The sequence below is a fragment of the Parus major genome, chromosome 3 (assembly GCF_001522545.3).
Source record: "Parus major isolate Abel chromosome 3, Parus_major1.1, whole genome shotgun sequence".
NCBI lineage: Eukaryota > Metazoa > Chordata > Aves > Passeriformes > Paridae > Parus > Parus major.
In genome coordinates this window covers 35,988,741-36,009,800 of record NC_031770.1, presented here as the reverse complement: position 1 = coordinate 36,009,800, position 21,060 = coordinate 35,988,741, and the positions used below count along the sequence as shown (strand labels likewise).

At 35.7% G+C, this 21,060-nt stretch overlaps 1 protein-coding gene across 1 annotated transcript in view; it reads right to left on the bottom strand.

Annotated features, from left to right (window-relative positions):
- TTC27 (tetratricopeptide repeat domain 27) overlaps positions 1-21,060 on the bottom strand; it is a 113,562-nt gene that overhangs the window by 6,505 nt on the left and 85,997 nt on the right. Inside the window, exons 13-17 of the mRNA XM_015622281.3 lie at positions 17,435-17,662; positions 12,780-12,878; positions 11,103-11,155; positions 6,887-7,052; positions 663-860 (exon numbers count right to left, since the gene is read on the bottom strand). Of these exons, the coding sequence (XP_015477767.1) occupies positions 663-860; positions 6,887-7,052; positions 11,103-11,155; positions 12,780-12,878; positions 17,435-17,662 (744 nt within the window). The remainder of the gene's footprint in view (positions 1-662; positions 861-6,886; positions 7,053-11,102; positions 11,156-12,779; positions 12,879-17,434; positions 17,663-21,060) is intronic.

The following is a 21,060-nucleotide window of genomic DNA, read 5'->3' as shown; positions in this document are numbered from 1 at the left end:
TTCTAGCAGAGCAGAGTGGTTATTCTGGAAATGCAATCAACTTAATTCCTTGGGAAGTGATAAGGACAAGAAATGGAAGTCAATACAGCAAAAACAGTGATGGGTAAAGAGAAACCAATGGTTCAGCAGACTAAGAATTAAATAGCATTATTTAATTCTATTTTAAGCAAATTAAGGACAAAAAATTTCTACTCTGGGTAGTCAAACTGTGGTGTAGATGATTTTAAGTGCATTTTCCCTTAGTGACTGCAAATGGCTTATGCTGCTACTGGATCATGCCTTTAAGATCCATTTTTTTCTGGAAGCTGTAATATCCTATCTTCAGAATCAAAGATCTCAATTTCAGAAAAGCCAAAAGCCACCATTTGGTTATATACATTAGACTGTTGCCAAGTTTCAGAATGCAAATTCAGGACAATACATGTGCTGTGAGAGGATGTTTTGAAATGAAACACTGTAAAAAAAAAAAAAGATTTTTTTTTTTTCTCAAGTGGAAGGAAATGGATGTAAAACATCTTGCTCCTGCTCTGCATAATAAAAATGTGTGCTGTAAGAACATGAAGAAAAGACAATGAAAAACATTATATAAAACACTATAAAAACACTAAAGCAAAACAGGTCTGGAACAAGAGCATGTTCTACTATAGCACTATAGTTCTTACCTTTTCAATATCTTCACTACTATCATTTTCTCCATTTCCATAAAGTTGGGCATAAAGTCTCCAGATTGCCCCATCATTTGTCACTCGTGAAGTGACTCTGCCCAAGAGCTCTTGCAGTTTCCCCTTTAATCCACTTGATACCTCCCCAGCACGATCTTCCAGACCATCCACTACTGCTCTGACCAGAATAGTCAGCACCTTAAAAAAGCAGCAAGAGAGAGTTGTTATTTCAACTCAAATCAACATCAGTATACGTAATGTTATCTGTAATATTTGGTCTCTATTAATGATATGACAAGTACAGAATTTACTAAGAAATACATGGAGTAATTCAGCTGATTTAAACCTTATTTATATGGTTCTATGTTGATGAAGGTGAAGAGGCCAAAAATCTAAGACAGGAATTTGGGTAAAAGAAAGTGCAGCTTCTAATACAGTTATAGAAAGATCAGTAAACAGACTGAGCCAAATTAACTCAGGTATTGGAAGACACTGTTTTTTACAGGACCTCTATTAAACAACCTGCAGAAAGTCAAAGATGTACGGTGGATAAGATGGAAACTGGAAGGCAATGGAATACCACCTTGGGAAGCTGTTTTTAATGCACTTCTGGTAAATTACTAGTCAAATTAGTTGCATCACACTCTTCTACAAGTACTCATTAGTTGCCATACTTTTTGAATCACTGGCTTGAGAATGTGGGATCTGACCCGCAGAAATGCTGAGCACACACATCTGCTGGTGGGAGCTTCGTTTTGCATGTAAAAAATGCTACATCATACCAGTCTTTTTGTCCCAAACTGGACCCTGAAAACTAGAAAACAGTGTCACTTTGCCTCAGTTTCTCCTCAGCAAAAAAAGAAACAGCAAATGTAAATCAAAGCAGTAGATCATATGATGAATTAGAAGAAAATTAACCCCAGAAAAGCTGTGGCTTATCAAGTGAGTAATACCCATCCTGTGCAGTGCATGAGAAACAGAGACTGGGGAAGAAATAAGGATGAAAACAAAATAGAAGTTTCATCAGGCTTGCACTCAAGACAGGCCAGTAAGAACTGCACAAACACCTTCATGCTGGTACTTCCTAACTTGTAAGCCTGTCGTTTGGCAACCTCAACACTTCAACATTTTTGTCTACATGACACTAACACCATGAAATTACAATCACAGCAATATTGATATCAAGATAATAATAAAACTAACTCCAAAGATGACCTGTGAATAGCTGCAAACCCTACAAATACACACTGCTCTACTAAAAGCAGAATGGGAAGCATCCTCACAAATCAAGTTGCAGAAAGTAATGCAAAAATTATGATATCATCAAAGTATATTACACTTAGAATAAAAACACACCCAGTTTAGCATTTGTGATATGTTCACTTCCCTAAAATAACTTTTCTTCTATAGAATGGCTCAATTAAAATGCATCCCAAAAAATAATGAGTTTTATCAAATACAGAAAATTCTTGGAAGAACAACCCAAATCAACCAAAATGGCTGATAATTTTATTAAATAAATCTAAGTAATAAAAGAAGTGAAAGCAAATGTACCTGGTTATCTTTTCAGAACTAATGGTATCATAGTAACATCTGAACATGAGTTAAACAGCTCCTCTCTTGTCCCCCAAAACCACAGCAGTCACTTATATTCCTTATAAAATGGTATGACAAACTGACAGTTCCTTCTTTTCACGATCTCTTAAGAGTCACTTAAGATAACAGAAAACATGATAAACTATTAATAGTCCAACAGTTCTGAAATTCATTTATATTCGTGATTTGGAATATAAGGCACCAAACCCCGTCATTAACCAGGTCTTCTATAATGAGTTGCTAGAAAAACATCGGCAAGTGTTGATATTTCCATTACTACAGCACTGTAATAAAAAAAAACATAAGAGGTGCAAGAAAAAACACTGAACTATGTTCTCTCTTGACAAGCAACTACAACTGGTCCTGAGGATTCATACATAGATGTATGACTTCTCAATCAGTTTCTCGGTTTAACAAAATAATTAATCGAGGTCCAAAATGTTAGTTCATGTGAATATCATATATAATCATCAAAAGTTCTAAAGCAAATGATATTTTGTTTGTACATGAAAAAAATAAAGTTTACTTACTCAATGATAAGGATGTAGCAACTGTAAAATCCCCTACTCCCTTTGCTTACACTTCTATCATAACAATCAATTTCCTTTTTATGTAATCCATCACGTAAACTCCGGCACTACAGCAGTTAAAATGAAACTAGTGTCAAGACCCAGATTAAAGGGTCCATTAAACAGTAATGAATCATTAATGCTACTCAGTTGTGCACACTTGTTACATAGTTATTTCAAACTGCAAGTGAATTGTACTAATCATCCAAAAGTATCAGCAGTGTAGCAGAGCTTTGCATTTAGGTTGCCATAAATGTTAAAATTTGTATCTTTGAGAGATTTTAAACTGCCATACCTACTAAACTACTAGAGCAATGCTCTGTTGGCCCAAGATCCCAAAACAGCAGTGGGGGATTTTTTTGGTTGGTTGGTTGGTTGCTTTTTTTTCATGCCTCTTTTAATGAGCTGGGCTCCATATGACCAGAGAGTTCATGTTTAGTATGACATCACACTATCTGCATTCCTCCTCCTCCTTTGCTTTTGTGAATAATGTGCTTACTACAAACTGAACAAAAGACACTGTGAGACAAAATCTTACAAACAAACCAAGTAATTTATAAATGCTGCGATTCTCATCAGTTACTCTCATTTCACAATTGCTCACCAATCAACTCCTTTGATATAAACATTCTCTTGGTCAAACCATTTTTAGATGCTTCACTAATACTAATCAAACTTGACAGTGCTCAAGAAAGATGAGAACCTTCAGATAACAGATCCAAAATGACAAATCTGCAGTCTGTGAGCTCTTCCTATTCCCCTTCCAAATTAAGGACTTTATAATGAAGACAATTGTCATTAGTGAGCTACTTAAATGAAGTAGAGCTCCAGAAACTATTAATTCCTACCCTTGCTTTTCAAAATACCATTGGAACATGTTGGAACATTGTGGCCTTTTGTTAGAAATGGTTTGGTAACACGAACTGCTGAAATGAGGATGTTGCTTGATGGAAAGGGTACCAGAAAAACTTTGCTAGAAGCTCAATACCACAGAATTGCAAAGTGGAGCCCTTTGTCCATACTTCTGTATTCATAATCTTTGACAGCACATAACGAAGATACGGTTTCTGAAACAGTATATCTAAACAGTTTTTCCAACCACAAAATAACTTAGTCATTCACAGGCCTGCAGCATTCCAAGTAAAAAAGTTGATTGCCTCCACAAATATGCATGTGATGGAAAGTAGTATAATCAGGAGTAGCAGAAACGTTCCAGGTATATTTCCTAGCTCATACCAGTAATTCAGAGACCAAACTGATGATTATAATAGGTAAGGCTTTCTCCTTGGGTACTTTTTAGTGACTGATTTACTAGTGGAAACTACAGATAATTCAGTTAGCCTTTGTATTTTATGACATAATACATAAATTGAAGGTTTTCCAGGTATATTTCTCAGCTTTGTGAACATTAAAAGATATATGGAAATGTGAAGAATTTTAAGAACCAGTAAGGAGAGAAGGCAAGAAAGTGTGCTTTTAACATTTACACACAATGCCAGCAAACGGAGACTTCGGAAACTGTCCTTTGCTGCAATCTTTTACTGCACTGTTGCTCATTTATAAAGAGCCCTTTAGCTCTTCAGTGTTCAATTCTATCTGTAGAATCTGTGCATACATATCTTCAAGCTTCATGATATCATGATCTCAGAACCTTTGCCACAGGGATGGCGTTGTTAAAGAACTAGAACAGCACAGAAGCAAAATTTCCCAAATCTGTGTGCTGTACTCGCAAGACTGGCACAGAGGACAACAATGGCCTAATAGAAATCACTAATAAGAATCTGAATGCTTTACTATTATTACAAGAAATCAATGATTTAAAAATATGACTTCATGCTATTCTGAAATAAAATAAAAAAGTCTGATGTAACTACAGAAATAAAGGGTATTTCAAATTGTATATTCAATTACACATTTGTGATCAATACATTCAGCATCACAAGGGGTATTCCGCAACACTGATTATGCTAAAAGCAGTTGGTTTTCACAAAGAACTGGAATCAATCACTCAACTTGTTTCTTCCAGTCCTGTGCATATTATTTTTTTTTCAATTCCTACCTTGTTTCTCTCAGCACTATGTCATGTCATAGTAGTCTAACAATTAAAATCTGTGATGATGACAAATACTAAATAAAACCTGAGAGAAGATCATACTATGTTGAATGGAAATAATGGTGTTTGTTTGCATTTACTCATGTTCATAATTTCACATTGTCAAGATACAGTTGCACAAGATGGTTATAGATCATCCCTATTTAAAACAGTCCAGTTGGAAAAAAGGAGAGGCTCACCAATTAATGGTGAACTTTGTAAACAATTTCAGCAGAAGCTTTTATATTTATCTGCTTTTTTGTTTTGCTATGGAAATTCTCTTCTCTTCCTTGTAAGATAATTGTTTCAAGCCTGAAATTCTCTCACCAGGCTCTGAGGTTTTTCTTGAGAACTAGTAAAATCCTCTTAATTGAGGCAACTTTATTAGAAGTTACAATGAAACCCATAAAACACTTCACATATCAGAAGCCAAAGTTAAAATTAAGATGCAAAAAGAATTTAGGAAAGATAACATATACACTTCTGTAAAAGTTATAAAAGTTGTATGAGAAGAAGATGAAAAACATTATGTAACAAATATAGAAATTTACTACAAGCAATATTTCAAATCCTTTAATAAAATATATTACATAAAATTTGACAAATAACAGTAATAGGCATCTATATCATCTCAAAATTTATCTCAAATGGGTAAATATATGAAGAAACATCTATTCCTAGTTGGCTGTCAGTATGTTTAAAATAATACAGTAGACCATCCCTAAAAATGCTATTTTAAGTGGCAATTGGGAAAAAAATTCATTGAAAAAAGCCAACCATCTACAAGATAGTCCATGACAGGCCTCACCAGCACTACAGTACTCTATACCAAACACACTAATCTTTACCACATATAACACAATTTTCCATAGACACTCTTTAGTGCCAAGAGAGTTTGAAACATTTTAATGTTTAGCTACATCAAACCTAAAAGATTTTAGTAACACAGATTGTTATCCTGTGTATGATTTGCTTTACTAGTAATAAGTATTGGACTCACATATAATTTGTTATTAAAAAGAAATGTGAGAAAGGTATTTAACACCCCTGCCCCCCATGACCATGAGATGTTTCCACAATTTTATCTAATTCTATCTGCTCTCTCTCCTCATCACTAGACTCAAACTCCCACGATCCAGGAAAGCTACTTTTCTCCTTTTATGGGACAAGAAACAAAACATACTTCTGGGATCCATGAGCAGCAGCAGCTGGTTTGTCTTACCTCGGTAGTACACAATCGCCCTAAGAGCTCATAAGCTCTTCAACCAGATCTGCTAAATATGTAAAGGCTCTTGAAGGTGTTTTACTACTTTCCTTGAGAGAGTCTTTGGCTTGCCTTTCAAATTCACCCTGCTATATTCACTGAGTGTGCACAACCCTGCTTGGATCAGGACCTGGTTTCAATCAAGGTAACATCCCAGGCAGGTTCTCTAGATTTTGTCCAGAGCATACATTTACAAACACAAAATTTAACTAAACTGAACTACAATGAGAGATGAGTAAAAAGTCCTATTTTATTTTCCTCTGTTCTTGTTATTAAGAATCAATATTATGACTGTAATGCATTCAATTTACTTTCAAAGGCTCATTTGTGGAATTTTCCAACACATGGGAAAAGCTTCCCTTTCTTTAAACTAAATAATTTATATTACTTCTGATACTGAGATATGCAGGAACAATATGGAAAGATGGGATTTTGCATTGCATTTTATGTAAAAATAGGCCTTAAAACTGCAAGGCTCATGCATGTCCTGTCACAAAGTCTGATGTTTTCAGTTTTGTCCAGTTTAATTTTAAATATCTATTCTTAGAATCCAAATCTCCAAAACAAAACCCACTTGCCTACATAACTTTATTGGCCCATGTATTATCATTACTGTTACCACTATCAGCAGCTATAAGCAATCTCTGCCTCAGAACAAAAATTAGTGAACATATAGGATGACTAAATATGGAAAATTCTCTACCTGTGTATCCTTGTATTTATCTCTTAAGTCCATGAGCCGGTGATAAGCTTTAATTGCTTCTGAAAACTCTCCAACGTCTGTACTGGTGAGAAGATAGTTCTCCCATATTTGCCAGTGCTCATAGTTGCACTTGAGAGCTTCTTGGAGGGTTCGAAACGCTTTGATCCTAATCAATAATAAAAGAATAACAGAAATTATTACAGAAGATTTCTACACTAAAATCAGTTGCCATTGCATCAACTAAAAAACTGCTTATTAAAAAAATCACATTTAAACCACAGTGCGATGCAAAAGCTATTGCTCATAATTTACAATACTGATAATCCCTCAATCTGTCTTGCAAACTATTTTGTATTAGTGCAACCACAACAATACACTCTGAGGTTTGAACTAGGTAACTTCTCTTAGCTCACATAATTATTTTTATTTTTTGCAAAAATTTATCATAATTGTGCCATCTATGTTTATACTTCCCTTTCCAAATTTTTAACTGGAACCATGGCAAAACAATCTTACTCACGCTGCAGTTGTAACACACATTAAAAAATTAAAAATCACTGAGTTCATGATAGAGGCAGAATGGCATTGACTTATTTAATCACACAAAGGAAAGTTACTTGACAGCCTTTTGTGATTTATTTTAAACATTTGCACATGGCAAACATACATATCCTCTGCAAAGAAGTACATAAATTTCAACTGTTTTTGTCCTTAGGTCTGCTCCCTGATGCTGTACTGCTCGGTACAAATGTGTCAGTGGCCCCAAACACTACTTGGGTCATTCTCCAGTGGTGCTGCCCAAGGACCCATCTCATCCTGACAGGAGAAAGTGTTATGGAATAAAGGTGGACAGCACAATTCCTGTAAAATCATCATCAAGCTACAAAGCGTCTTTAGTTTTTCATATGCATCCAATGCAGGCAACTCCCGACCATTTCCTTACCAAAGAAGAGCAGTAATGTCATCCTCTGGTAAGAAAATGCCATCTGAAGTATGTGTCGGTAAGGTTTGTGAGCTTACCATTTAAAGCCTTAAACACACTACCAAAACTTGCAATAAATTTGAAACTTTAAAACAGCTCTGCTAGGGAATTGGAATGACACAGTTCTGTCTAAGAAACTGAAGTCTCAGTTGGACAGTGTCATGATATGTAAAAAAACCACAAAGGAACAGATTCCTTGAAATTAAAACTTGAAACTGAGCTTTCCTAGACTGGTAAAAAAAAAAAAATAATATCTTCTTTGGGAAGGTATGACAATACATTTCTTCTTAATAAATATTACACAAAGATGGCCTGTTAGCAAAATTTGCAGGTCACTTGCTCTATATTGCTTGAGTAAGTTGTTAAAAGTGCTTCCTCTAAAGAACGATAGCCCAAAGAAACTGTTGGTTGAGTTTCAAAAAGAGAGTCCAAGAGAGTGTAAACATCCCAGCCAAGACAATGTAATATATGAGTTGTTGATCAGGCCATTAGAAGTTTGAAATAGCTTGGTTAAGGAAAAATGTGAATAACTGCCAGTCTAAGGCCATGATATTAAGAGTTATCAAACAGACACAAAGAGAGTGGACTGAGCAAAATTATTTAAGGAGAACAAGTAATTTGGCATAGCTAGAGCAAAAGAGTCCACATGCAGGATCTTCCCATGTCCACTCCGCTTTTCTCTCTCTTCTCATATATTGATAGATGTGATGCCGATGGGCAAATGTACAAAAAGTTGAGTTTGCTCCACTGTTAACAATCCCACTAAGGGATTTCAGACATTGATTTTACTAGATTAAATTATAAAGAACACAATCATGTTCGTTCTGTGGATTTTGCTACAAATGAAGTGGGATCTGCCACAGCTCTCTGAGAGGTGGAAGATGCTCTCCCTAACTCATGTATTGCTTCTGCAACTGCTCTTCAACATCTGTAGGGTTAGCCTGTATCATTTCCCCCATCCTCCTGAAAATTAGTAAGTTATCAGAGGGGGAGATGCCACTAAGATGGAAATGTGAAATGTAGTCAAGAGACCAAAGGGATTGGATGGAAATAGTATTCCACAAATCATCACCCTTGCGATGTAATAAAATACTCTAGATTCTCAAAACAAATCCCTGTGTATTTAACCAATCACATAATGATGGAGTATTCTTAACCAGTTAAGTAAATCCATGCTCAGACAGGAAACAGTGGGCAGTACAAATGCATTATCTGGTCTTGGAAACCAGGAATCAATCTTTCATATGAAGGACAGAGGGCCAATCCCAGTTTGTTCTAAGAAATCTGAAACCTAGATTTCAAAGACCTCCTGGCACACAGAATAGTTTTTCTGGTAAACCAAAGCATGGAGTCTGTTTTCATCACAATTAATTTTTCTGAAGGAAATTCAGAATACACAAAACTTGTGGAGTCTTAAAAAGCAAACAACCCCAAAAGTCAACAAAACCCCTGTCCTTTGGGTGTTAGCAAGTTGCCTGCATACACTTTTTAAAAAAATGTACTTATGTTATACTTGTCTGTTGTGTGAGACTCTACCAAGCCCTGGCCAAATGCACAATCTGTGAGTGGGCCTGAATTAAAAGCCTGGTTGGAGTAAAGCTGGATCTTTTTTGAGGGAGTAAAAGAAAACTATTAACTTAAATATCTTACTTTCATTTTCCTTTTTTTTTAAATCCTCACTCCATTTAATTTTTTTTTTCTTCTGGCAGGCTTGAAAAATAAGATTTTATGTATCCTCACACAAATTATTCAAGCATACTGCTATAGATAGTCTGTTTTAAGAAAGAGTTAAACTAACTCACACACAGTCATGACATATAAGTGACTACACAAATAATCAAAGAAGTTACTATTCCACAGCAAGACCAGGCCACACTCGGCTATCAGCACATAATATTCCCTTAAAATTTACTGTACATTGAGTCCTATCTCACATGATTCCTGTGGGGAAAAAAGCTCAGTAACATGCCCCCATTTATTGCTTCTGTTACCATATCAAATAAGTTTTGTATGTACTTAGCATATTAGATCACAAGGGTAGATTAACTGTAATAGAATTTAACCAGTAAACTGAAATGAATCACTCAGTAGTTTATCAGCCTTGTAGCAGATTAACAGACAGAAAACTATTTTGATTAAAAGTATTTTTATGAAATGAGCATAAGCCAGTATATGGAGCATCAGACATTTTGAATTGCATGGAAAAGAAGAAGCAACTACTACATGAATTGCACATACTCAAGGCACTACTGAAGATGGAAGGAGCTACCAAAAAGTTAAAACAAGCTCTTGCTTTCTATTACTTTTTAGCCTTGTGTGGCTATTCTAACACTTCATTTTCTCCTCCCTCCTGCTCCCATTGATATATCTATCTCCTAAGTCCATATTACTTCTGACATTTCCTATGCATGTTTATAAATTTTCACTTTTATGCAAGCTTATTGTTCTTTCTCTCTTTTTTCACTTCACCTCTTGACAACATAACCATATAAATTGATGCCAGATTTCAAGTTTTTTTTCAAGTATTTTTTTAAAAAATATTTTATCTTATTCTTTTGTTTCATTCTTTGGTGAAAAGTTGTAATGTGAAAATTCTTAAATATTAAATTCTTCCAGGTAAACTTTTATTACATTGCATTGAAATACAAAATATGAAATAAGAGTGGCAGTCCACTTCGTTCAAAGCTTCTTGTACGAATCATTAGTTTTGAGGGAAAAGAATAAGCCAGCTAGCACATGTGCAGATTTCCATCTGCTTTTGTATATAAAACCAAACTGCCTGATTTTCCCTTAAATCTACTGAGGATAACATCCTATGAAATTGCATAGGTCTGAATACATTTTTTGCTTGAAACAAACCTATCTTCTTAAATTCATGTAGTTTTTATTATTCATCTTTATTATGAATATTTTGCACTGGTCGTATTTACAACATCATAAATACTTCTAACAAGAAAGAAGTGGAGGAGGGTATAAAGGTTACAAAATTATTTTCTCTAAAACAAAATAGTTATCAGTAATTCAGCTTGGGAGAGAGAACTTCAGGGCTAATAATTATAAAAGTATTACTAAATATTAATAAGTCATCATAATTAATAAAAGAAATAAATATTAATAAATAGTTTTATTATAAGATGCTTATAATAATAAAAACCTCAATGTCCAAAAAAAAAAAAAGGAAAACACAGGGTTTTTTTTGGAAGCATTATCTTCTAATTCTTTTGAAGTACTTACTTCTGTTTTAATCTGATATAAGCAGTTGATAAATTGTTCCAGGCCTCAGCATTCTGGAATGATAAAAGGAGAAGTACCAAAAAATTTATTCACTTAGACTGTGCTTACTTGATAAAAATATGTAAGTGAAACTACTGCCTAACACCACTGATTTTGCTAATCACACATATTGACACATACCTTCTACATGGCAGTTAAAATATTACATTGAAATATAAATTATTATATTTAAACTGAAACACATAAATATTTGACTACATCAGCAACAATTAGGTATATAAATATCAATTAACTGTCATGTGGCTACAATATACTAAGTCAGCTCTTGCCTTCAATCTCAGCTGTAAACAGGCATCTTCTTCTGGGATCTAGCTGGGATGGCTGGAAAGGTCAGTGCTTCCAGCAGCTCATCATTTCTCACTAGCTGGAAGCTACTTAACCTGCACCACTCTCTGTTACTTGACAAAAATGATCTGGTGTCCCCTAACGTACCTCAGGTAAAACCAGCAGAGATATGTGGAGATGATTGCTGCCCTTTAACTGACTGCTGTAAATGTGAAGCCCCATCACTGAATTCAGCAAAATGACAACTGGAAATAATTTGAAGAATAGAGTCTGAGCACTGCAATGAAATGTACTCTGGTACTGCAGGCTATCCTGAGGCTTGGGGAGCACTTAACTCATGCTGGGAAACCTTTCTGAGATTTAATTCATGAAAATGGTCACTACATTGCTACAGTTGCAGATGCAAAAAGACAGTTTTTGCCTCCAACTGAGAGCCAGTCCAGCACCTTTTCCTCATAAAAACCTCACCATTTAACCCATTGAGAAGTCAGCTGGCTTGGTCACACAAATACAATCAAATATAGGCCCTAGAGATATAAGTGAACCCAGTTTTAGTATCTAATTGGAAGCAAATTTACTGCACTGAACAACAACAAAAAACCAATATATAAAGTAAGAATTCCATTGTTGTCTGTTGGTACATTTTCTCCCCTAAGAAAGTTATTGCATTTTATAATAAAGAAAAGAGAATACTCTGTCACCTCTCATTGCTTTCTCATTATTTTTTCCAAGGGAAAAAAGCAACAAGCTGACAGTCAGGCCCTCTGGCAAAAGTACTGTCAGTGTAGTCCTCAGGAAATTCAGCTAGCACCTTCACTGTCTCAATACACAATGAAAGGACAGTATTGTACACGTGCATGCCTTGCATCCTGAAAAAATGGCTAAGCTCCATTCTCCCTGTGCTCCTGAAATATACAGTTACAAATTTACTTCTCGTACATGAACTTCACTTTTTTTTTTTTCCAGGAGAATTTGATTACTTAGAGGACTAACTATTTTAACATAATTTTTATCTCTTTTTAGCTATCCTTACAATTTAGTCATTCCCTTTTGTCTGTTTCAGCAATGTGTGCAAGCATGAAGGAATTTTTCAAATATATTTTAACATTCACACAGTCATACTTGGACAAAGTTAAGTACTGGGGTAAGCACTTATTGGTAAGGATTTTTATGATGCCTTATGACAAAAATGTATCTTTCATGAACAAGCTTAATTTATTCAAAGGGCTAAGGTTTAAACAAGTTTTTCATTACTGCTTTGCTTGCTTATAATGAAAACATCCTTGCTGCTTTTAGATAAGCCATCTGAATCGTTTATTCAAAAGTACATACATCTGGTTCCAATGTCACACAGCGCTGAAATGCTTTGGCAGCACCTTCGTAGCCTTCTAAAGCAATGTATGCACAGCCCAAGGAAAACCATACACCTAGCTGGAGAGAAAAAATTAATGGTTACCTATATACATGGATAATTCAGCAAAAACAAATAATTTGGCCTGGCTGAACAAACACACAACTCCTGCTGATTTTTACCCATCTTCAGCTATAATAGTATTGTACTGGTAAAAATAATATCCTGTATGCTGATTAGTGAAAAGCTTTAGGTTCAAAATTTAATAAATAGGGATAAATAAAGGTGCTGACTGCATGAAGACCACTTAAGCATTTATGAAGCAGTCTTTAACAGTCCATTTTCATTTACAGAACAAAGTGATAGCTATTTAGAGGTTTGCATATTTTGCATTCATTTGTGAAAAATCCACATCCACTTTATACTATTACAATTAAATCAAATGTTAAACACTAGGAAATGTTTTTCAAGGTAATCACATTTTACAAAAATCATCTCAAATGACCAAAGAGAAACAGTTCAAAATTACAGTTCTTTCTACTTGTCAGAATATGGACCTTCTCAAGTTTCTATTGCAATGTTTAGAGACAGAAATGTACTTAAATAATGCCTTGCACAGAGAATGGAACTTTACCAGCTCAGTAATCTTGCATTTAAATTCTTTAGTTGTTACAACCAAATACAAATACAAACATCAGTACAGATTCAACCAGGGAGGAGAGCTCAGCACCTCCCTTCCCCATTTCCCCTTCACAGGGAGCTGTAGGGAACAATGAGGTCATGTCTCAACTTCCTTTTCTCCAAATTAGACAAGCCCGCTCCTCTCGGGATGTTCCTTCCAGTCAGCTCTTTTTCCAGCTTTGTAGACCTCCTCTGGATGCTTTCAAGGACCTTCACATCCTTCTTAAATTGTGGGGCCCAGAACTGCACACACTGCTCAAGGTGAGAACTGCAGACAGCAGGTTAATCCCTCCTTTTGAGCTACTGGTTGTGCTGTGCGTGATGCATCCCAGGATTTGCTGCCCTCTTGGCTTCCAGTCACTGCTGACTCACACAGAACTGCTGCCCAGCAGTACAATGTGTGGGAATGGTACAAAGCTGCACCAGGGGAGGTGTAGAGCGGACATTAGGAAGCATTTCTTTACCTAGAGGGTGGTCAGACACTGGAACAAATCTTCCAGAGGTGGCTGATACCCCAAGGCTGTCAAGTGTTTAATAGGCAGGTGAGCAATGCCCTTAAAAAATGTGCTTTAATTGGTCAGACCTGAATTAGTCAGGCAGTTGGACCAGGTGATCATTTTATGTCCCTTTCGACTGAAATAGCCTGTTCTACTCTAAATAGTATCAGATAACAGCATAAATTACAGCAAAATAAATTTTCATAGCACCTCAACAGCAAGTTCCTGATCTACTACATGGTTAATTCTCAAATAGCTGCAAGTTTACTAGTATTACCTTTTATAAAAGTTCTGTAGTTTAGAAAATTATTAAACCCTAGGTACACTAACAGAATATTTTCTGACAGCATTATGTTTTTTTAAATGCATGCAGTCAAAACAAAACAGGACATTTTATAAGGTGCTGCAAAATCATTCCAGGTACTACTACCCTACTGCAACAAATTCAGCCATTTCTCCATTCTATAAGCCAATGTTGAAAAAAATAAGTTTTCTTGGGAAGTTTTTTTGAGAAGGAAAGAGGTGGGGAAGAGGAAGATGAAAAAACAGGCTACATTAACTCTGTATTGCACAAAACCATATTACTTCTTGAGGTGTCTGTTTAATGTTTATATTCTCTTGTGTTTTGGGTACTAGTTCTGAAGTAACTAACTCTGCTAACTCAGGTTCTCCTTAGGAAATCGTAAGAAATATTTAAACAGAAAAACATTACCTTAATTTTTTTTTTTAAATCAGGGATTTTACAGGGTTGAAGATAATGCTGTTGGGTTCATATGCAAGGAGCTTTTACCTCTACAGACTAACTGCAAACTGCAGCAAACATTTTTACAATCCTCTCCACTTCAAACTCATTTTCCTGTCTCTGATACCCAACTTATATCTGCTCCTGACTTCATTGCTATAAAATTTCTGTTAATCTGCTTCAAAGCTTAGATCCCAGAATACACACACGTGACATAGACCTTTGTCAGACCCAGCAGCCACTGGTGGACAACCCCCATGATACTGAGAAAAGAACAGAACGAACTTGACAATAAAGATGTCCTTTTGCTCATGAGGGTGTAAGTGGATGGCACCCCCCGGAGCAGGTGGATAAATAGGTGAAGATAGAATTGGCAACTGCATCTGGCCTGGGCAAACATGAAACCCTACTTTTCAGTACAGGCAACATATCACTTTCATGATTCATAAACTCATCAATCAAGGAAGAAATGACACATGAAGAGAAAACTCTGTCTCTAATTTCAGATGGCAACATTAATAGTAAATAAACATTTAGTCAATGTAATTTTTTAAAGCTCTTTTGTCCACCAAGTTTCCAAAAGTCCACATGGCTGCTATCTCATGAACTCCCCTTTATCATCTTTCTAGGTCAGTAACTTTCTGGACAGGAAAAGTGGGGGCAGAGACAGGAGCAATCAAGTATGAAATTGAAGGTTAGTTCCAACTTTATAGCTCAGGATACAAATTAAACAGTGCTTCTTTAAAGGGTGAGAGGAAAAACAGTCACCACACATCTTATAAATCTAATGAGCAACAGCAGCACAGTCTCACTTCTGAACTTATGCAGACTTTCACCACTGGAGAACTGACTCTCTGAGCTCTTTGAACTCTGGAATTGTCTGCCAATGAGCAAGATTCTCCTAGTGAAAGTAGGAGAGATCTGTCATCCACGGACTTGTACTACAAGTAATTCTGTGAGCAGCAGTGCTAATGAACACGAGTTTAACGTATATTTGAACTGCAAGGCTTTTGTTTCTTTGTGGATTCCCCAAAGACTGATAGAGTGTTTGGCTTATACAGCAAACACCTACCTCAAGGGTCAAAACCACACTTGAATGGTTGGCTAAAAAGTACACAAGGTTAAAGGAGAGTTGAGAGAGAATGATTTTCTCCATTACATATATTGGGGAATCACTTGACACAGTCTAAAAATCTCTTCCTTCAGAAAGGTTTCTAATAACCACAGAAAAATTAGAATTTCTTTGTAACAGGGCAACTTTGTTTCCCTGATAAATAATTCACAATTCTGGGAACAAGTTAATCAATTTTTTCATTAATATTTTCCTTGTGTTAAAGTCCTTGCATTTAGAATAAATTCCCGCTCTGGTTTTCAACCACAAGATGCCCTGGAATAGGAAACAATTAATTTCTGTTGTCACAGAATACAGATAGAATTTAGAAGACAGTTATGTCAATCTGCATTATCTAGCTGCTCAATCTGTTTGTTTGATACAATTCAACTGAATCACAAAAAGAGCCTCCTAAGCAACAAGAGGAGGAAATGTTCACTTTCCTATATGGACTGGCCTATTTTTCTTGGATTTCCTTTCATTCTAAACTTCCTTAGGATAGGATACAAAATAAAAAAGCATTTCAGCAGAATACTTCTCAGTTTTGAGCCGTGTAGGCTGTCTTCTGAAGCACTTTATCATCTGGAAGTCCTCTTGATTTAAATAAGATTCCTATCTGAGTAATATATATTTCACTGGCATTTTTGGTCCTTTTGTTTTCCATTCTAAAGATGTTTGTAAGTTATCTGGAGTTCATTCGAATAAGAATAGGAGTCTGATTCAGTGGAATAAAATACATCAGCAAAATACAGAAAAAGCTTCATGAAAATTATCTGAAAGGCTGGAGACCTTGAAAATTTTTCTAAAGCAAAAATCTAGTTAGTCACATAGAACTTGAAACAGCAGCTTCAGCAGTGTTCTTTGGGGTGCAAGAAAGAGGAATACCCTGCTTTTGCATGGATATAGAAAAGCCTATGAGGAGCACAATTTATATACATAAACAGCCACAAAGTTTTTTAACTTCTCAAGACCTTCCACAGGGTGAACCTTATTGGGATGGGATCTAGTGGCCGAGAAACTGAAACATGATTACAAAAGTTGTCTGCAGAATAGCTTGCAAAGATCAGCCTCATCAAGAGAACTCTTTTCACTGTGGTTTCAGTTTTGATGCATTGTTGTAATAGAAGCTCCTGTCATCACAAGTGTAACACAGTGCTTCTCAGTGACTCCAGAACAAGACAGACCAGAACACTTGAAAAACATTTCTGTGAAATACAGACATCAGTTTGTAACTCAAATCCAGGGCAAATTCAGACAGGGGCAAAGGGATACTTTCATTAAAATTCTTCTTGTAACTGTTTTTCTTTATACCTTGTTCATAATTTATTTGATGGTAGTTATTAATTTGCAGTGGCTTCATCTCTTTGAAATTTCTTTGAAAGAGCTCTACAGGCAAAGATTTAGCTGCATGCAAAGACCTGGATACAAATGGATATCTTCACTTCATACTGCCATTTTTAACCAGTCTTCCAAGTACACGATGAAAATTTTGCTAAGAATTGTTATTTTGACAACTGTGCCCAGAACTGTATTTTAAAAGAGTGTCATCATTCAAAACTGAACACATGAACTAAAACCAAAGCCATATGAGTGTAATTTCCCAACCTGCATTGGGTTGATCTGTACTGAACGTTCAAAGCACTCCACACATTCCCTGAATTCCCGGTTGCGGAGATGGAGGAGGCCTTTGGAGCGCTGGGCACGGGCGCTGCGGTGCCTGGAGAGCTCCCAGGCCTTGTCGTAATACTGGTGGTCTTTAAGAACATCACCAAGCAAACAGTATAATCCTGGTGTTTCCTTCTTCTCTAACTCCCGCCTGAGTATTTCTTCCGCCTGTTAAAGAGCCAAGAGAGATTAACACATAATGAGACTTTTTATTTTCAGTTAATTACCTACCTGAAAAAACACTGCTTTAGCACCTTGCAATCATCAGCTGAAGATTAAGAAGTAGAGCTAGTGAGGAAACGGTATCTTCATCCAACACAGCCTCAAAGATAAAGTCTAGAAAGAATCTGGTTCCAAACTGATCTTTAAAAATACTTCAACACAATATGGTAGCTTTTGGTTTAACACACCAAAGAAAATTAAACTGTGAAAACAAAAAGCAGCTTACTCCTTTCTTTACATCTTAGATATGTATTCTGTCTCAAGAACAAACATCAGTCCTGGACATCAAACCTACACCTAATTCACAGCAATGCAATATCAGTACCATTAAGGTATCTGCAATCCTAGAACTTTATTCATTTTTATGTGTCCTAGTAAATACTCTTACAACACCTCTCGTTCTCTTTTCTCTAATTGCTCTTCTCTGAAAACATTGATTTCCATTCTGCCTGAAGACAAATCAACTTTCATACTGTCAGTTGTGTAAATGCTATGCTTTTACAGAAGATACAGAAATTATAAATTTATCTAAATGCTTGAAAAAAAATATATTCAGAATATATACATCTTTATGAAAAAGAAGACATAAGCTGTGTCTCCCAGATGTCTATTATGGGCTGTAACTGACTTTCAAAAGCTATTTTTCTCAGGGCCACTATCTTTGCTCTAACATTAAAATTATTGTTTCTCTTTTAAACAAAAGGTAGTCTGCTTTCTGTGGCTTTTTTAAAAGATAAATACACTAGACAGATGATCTGTTTTTCAGATTGAACAGTTACCTCAGTCGCCCACTGCAAAAAAGGAACATACACAATTCAAATCAGTACAATTTTTTTGTTAGAAAAGATCTACTTGAACCACCTAAATCAAGAAAGATCCAACACAGTCTGCCACAGAATTGAAGTTCAACACTGTAACTCCAGTCATTCTATCTGTCATCTTCTATCAGCTTGTTTACCTAAAAGGAAACCTGACATCATCTCTGCATCTAAATTATTACTGTTTTTCTTGTGTAAGAGTTGCTTTCTTCAACCTTTAGGTGATCTTTAGAGAAGCAAAGTCTTCTATTCCAAACAGTAAAATTCATTAGACCTATCTGAAAAAAACATTTAGAAAAATGGCTGTTTTACCTTGTTTTGAAATATTTAATGCATAGCAATTTTAGCATCTCATTCTTACTATTATTTTTGCAAATTAACAGTACAGTCCACAAATATTCAAAGTGCACAAGTGTGAAGAAGGGTTTGATTTCTAAAAGAAGCTTAAAATTAGCAAAAATAGAATCCCATTAAGAAGAAACTTGGTGGCTAAATATTAGGAAAACAACTTGATGGCAAGTGTTTTTGAGAGCCTATAGAACAGTTATCTAAAAAATGCCAAAGAAACTATTATTTAACATCTAGAATTAGCCCAGCCAAAGCACTAGAAAAACCTTTCCTAACTAGAAGACTGTACTTACAGAATCACAGAATGGTTTAGTTTGGAAGGGAATTTGTATATCATCTAATTCCAGCCCCTTGCCACAAGCAGGGACACACACTTTCCATGAGCCCAGGTTAATCAAAGCCCCATTCAGCTTGGCTTCCAGGGACTTGGTTAAAGTGTGGTTTACTTCCCCTTAACTGCCTCCATTAGTTGCTATAACATAATAATAACAGACATTAAAGAAGATTTTTCTCTTCTAGAGCAGAGACAGCTGAATGCTTCATTTTTGCAGTAACCACATCAGACACCAAAAGATAAGGTGGATTTTTTTTCCTGTTGAGATAAAGAAACAAGACTGAAATGTTGCTGTATAAGGAGATACGAGGTGAAAAGTGCATTGCAAGCTGCTTCACCACTTCCTCTGCAGGGCACTCCCAAGCTCAGAGTGCTATCCTGTGGCAATGCCTAGACTAGAGAGAAAACCATTCACTAATGGTATTTCACATTTAAGAGCATAAGAAACATCATGTTCTGGTCTAAGCCTGCAATAATTCATTGCCAACATAAATACTTCAGCACACAGATAAAACAGAATAAAATAAGCAGAAGTCTGACTTTTTCTTCATCTGATTAGCTATCTGATCACCTCTCTGGCATGTTGCAAACATTCTTATTACTTACATCTTTAAAGGTTAGTACAAAGATCAAACAAAAAGAGAACCCCTGTGTTATCAAAATATTTGCCTTCTACACCAGATAACACTCTAAAATGGGATTTTTCATTTTGCCTAGAATTTGGAGGGGAGGGGTGGTGGAGAAAGAAAAATCCTTTCTCCTAATTTAGTGGCAAAATGTTTTAAAAAAATCACATTTAATCTGCTAAGAACCCTGGTTCTGCAAAAACAAATCTTTCTTTAACAACAAATATTATCAAGAAACATTTTTCACACGGTGCATGTAATACACATAAAACAAATACAGCCACTAGAGATTTATTCATTAAATAGATACTAATTATTAATAAGTATGTTCATAATTAAATTTGTAACTGAACTGAATATGACTTGATATGTAAATTATCAATTAAAATATAAGTTAAAAATAAAAGAAGCTGTATAACCCTCACTGACTGAATCAGGTGCATTTATAACAACACTGCTTCTTCACAGCACAGTCTGTATCAGAGCGGCTGGAATTTAATATTCACCTCAAAAGTCAGTTAATTTAAACACAAGAAAGATTTAGGCTCTTATCCTGCCTTCTGAAATACTATGGTAGTACGAGAATTAACCAGGCAACACACAACAACAAACATCACAAAAATCTCCAATCAGTAAAGAGGGGCAAAAGGTGGTGCCTTTTCATTACTCACTACACAGACTCCTGGACACCAAGTTCAAGATTCATCCTGCATCTGGCTTCCCAATCCTAAACTTCCACTTGCCATGCCATCCATGCATTCCCATGTTTTTATTTTATATATTTCTTAAAAGACCATATTAGCCTCACTTTTCACTGATCTACCAGTTCTATTATTTCACAATTCATTCCTTTGCTAGTTCAAAGTATTTCCTAAAAAGTCTTCAGTTTTCTGCTTGCACATAATTTCCCTGGATAACAGAGAAGTAGCATGAAGAAGCAGAACAGAGGAGCATGGGAAAAGGCAGTGAGAGAAAAGGAAAGCTCTTTAGTTCTCATTTCATCTTCCCTGTAATTTCATGCAAGACCTTGGGCGAGATACTTACTCCTCTTTCTTATCTTTGTAACCACATATAGGGGTGCTTATCTGCCTTCTATGACTGTTACTATATATAGTGGAAATTAATCAAGTTCTTGAATGAGCTCATGCACTAATCAGTGTAGTACTGCTTAACATCTGGGAAGCCATGCCTGACTTTAAATGTGGGCTTTTGAGATCT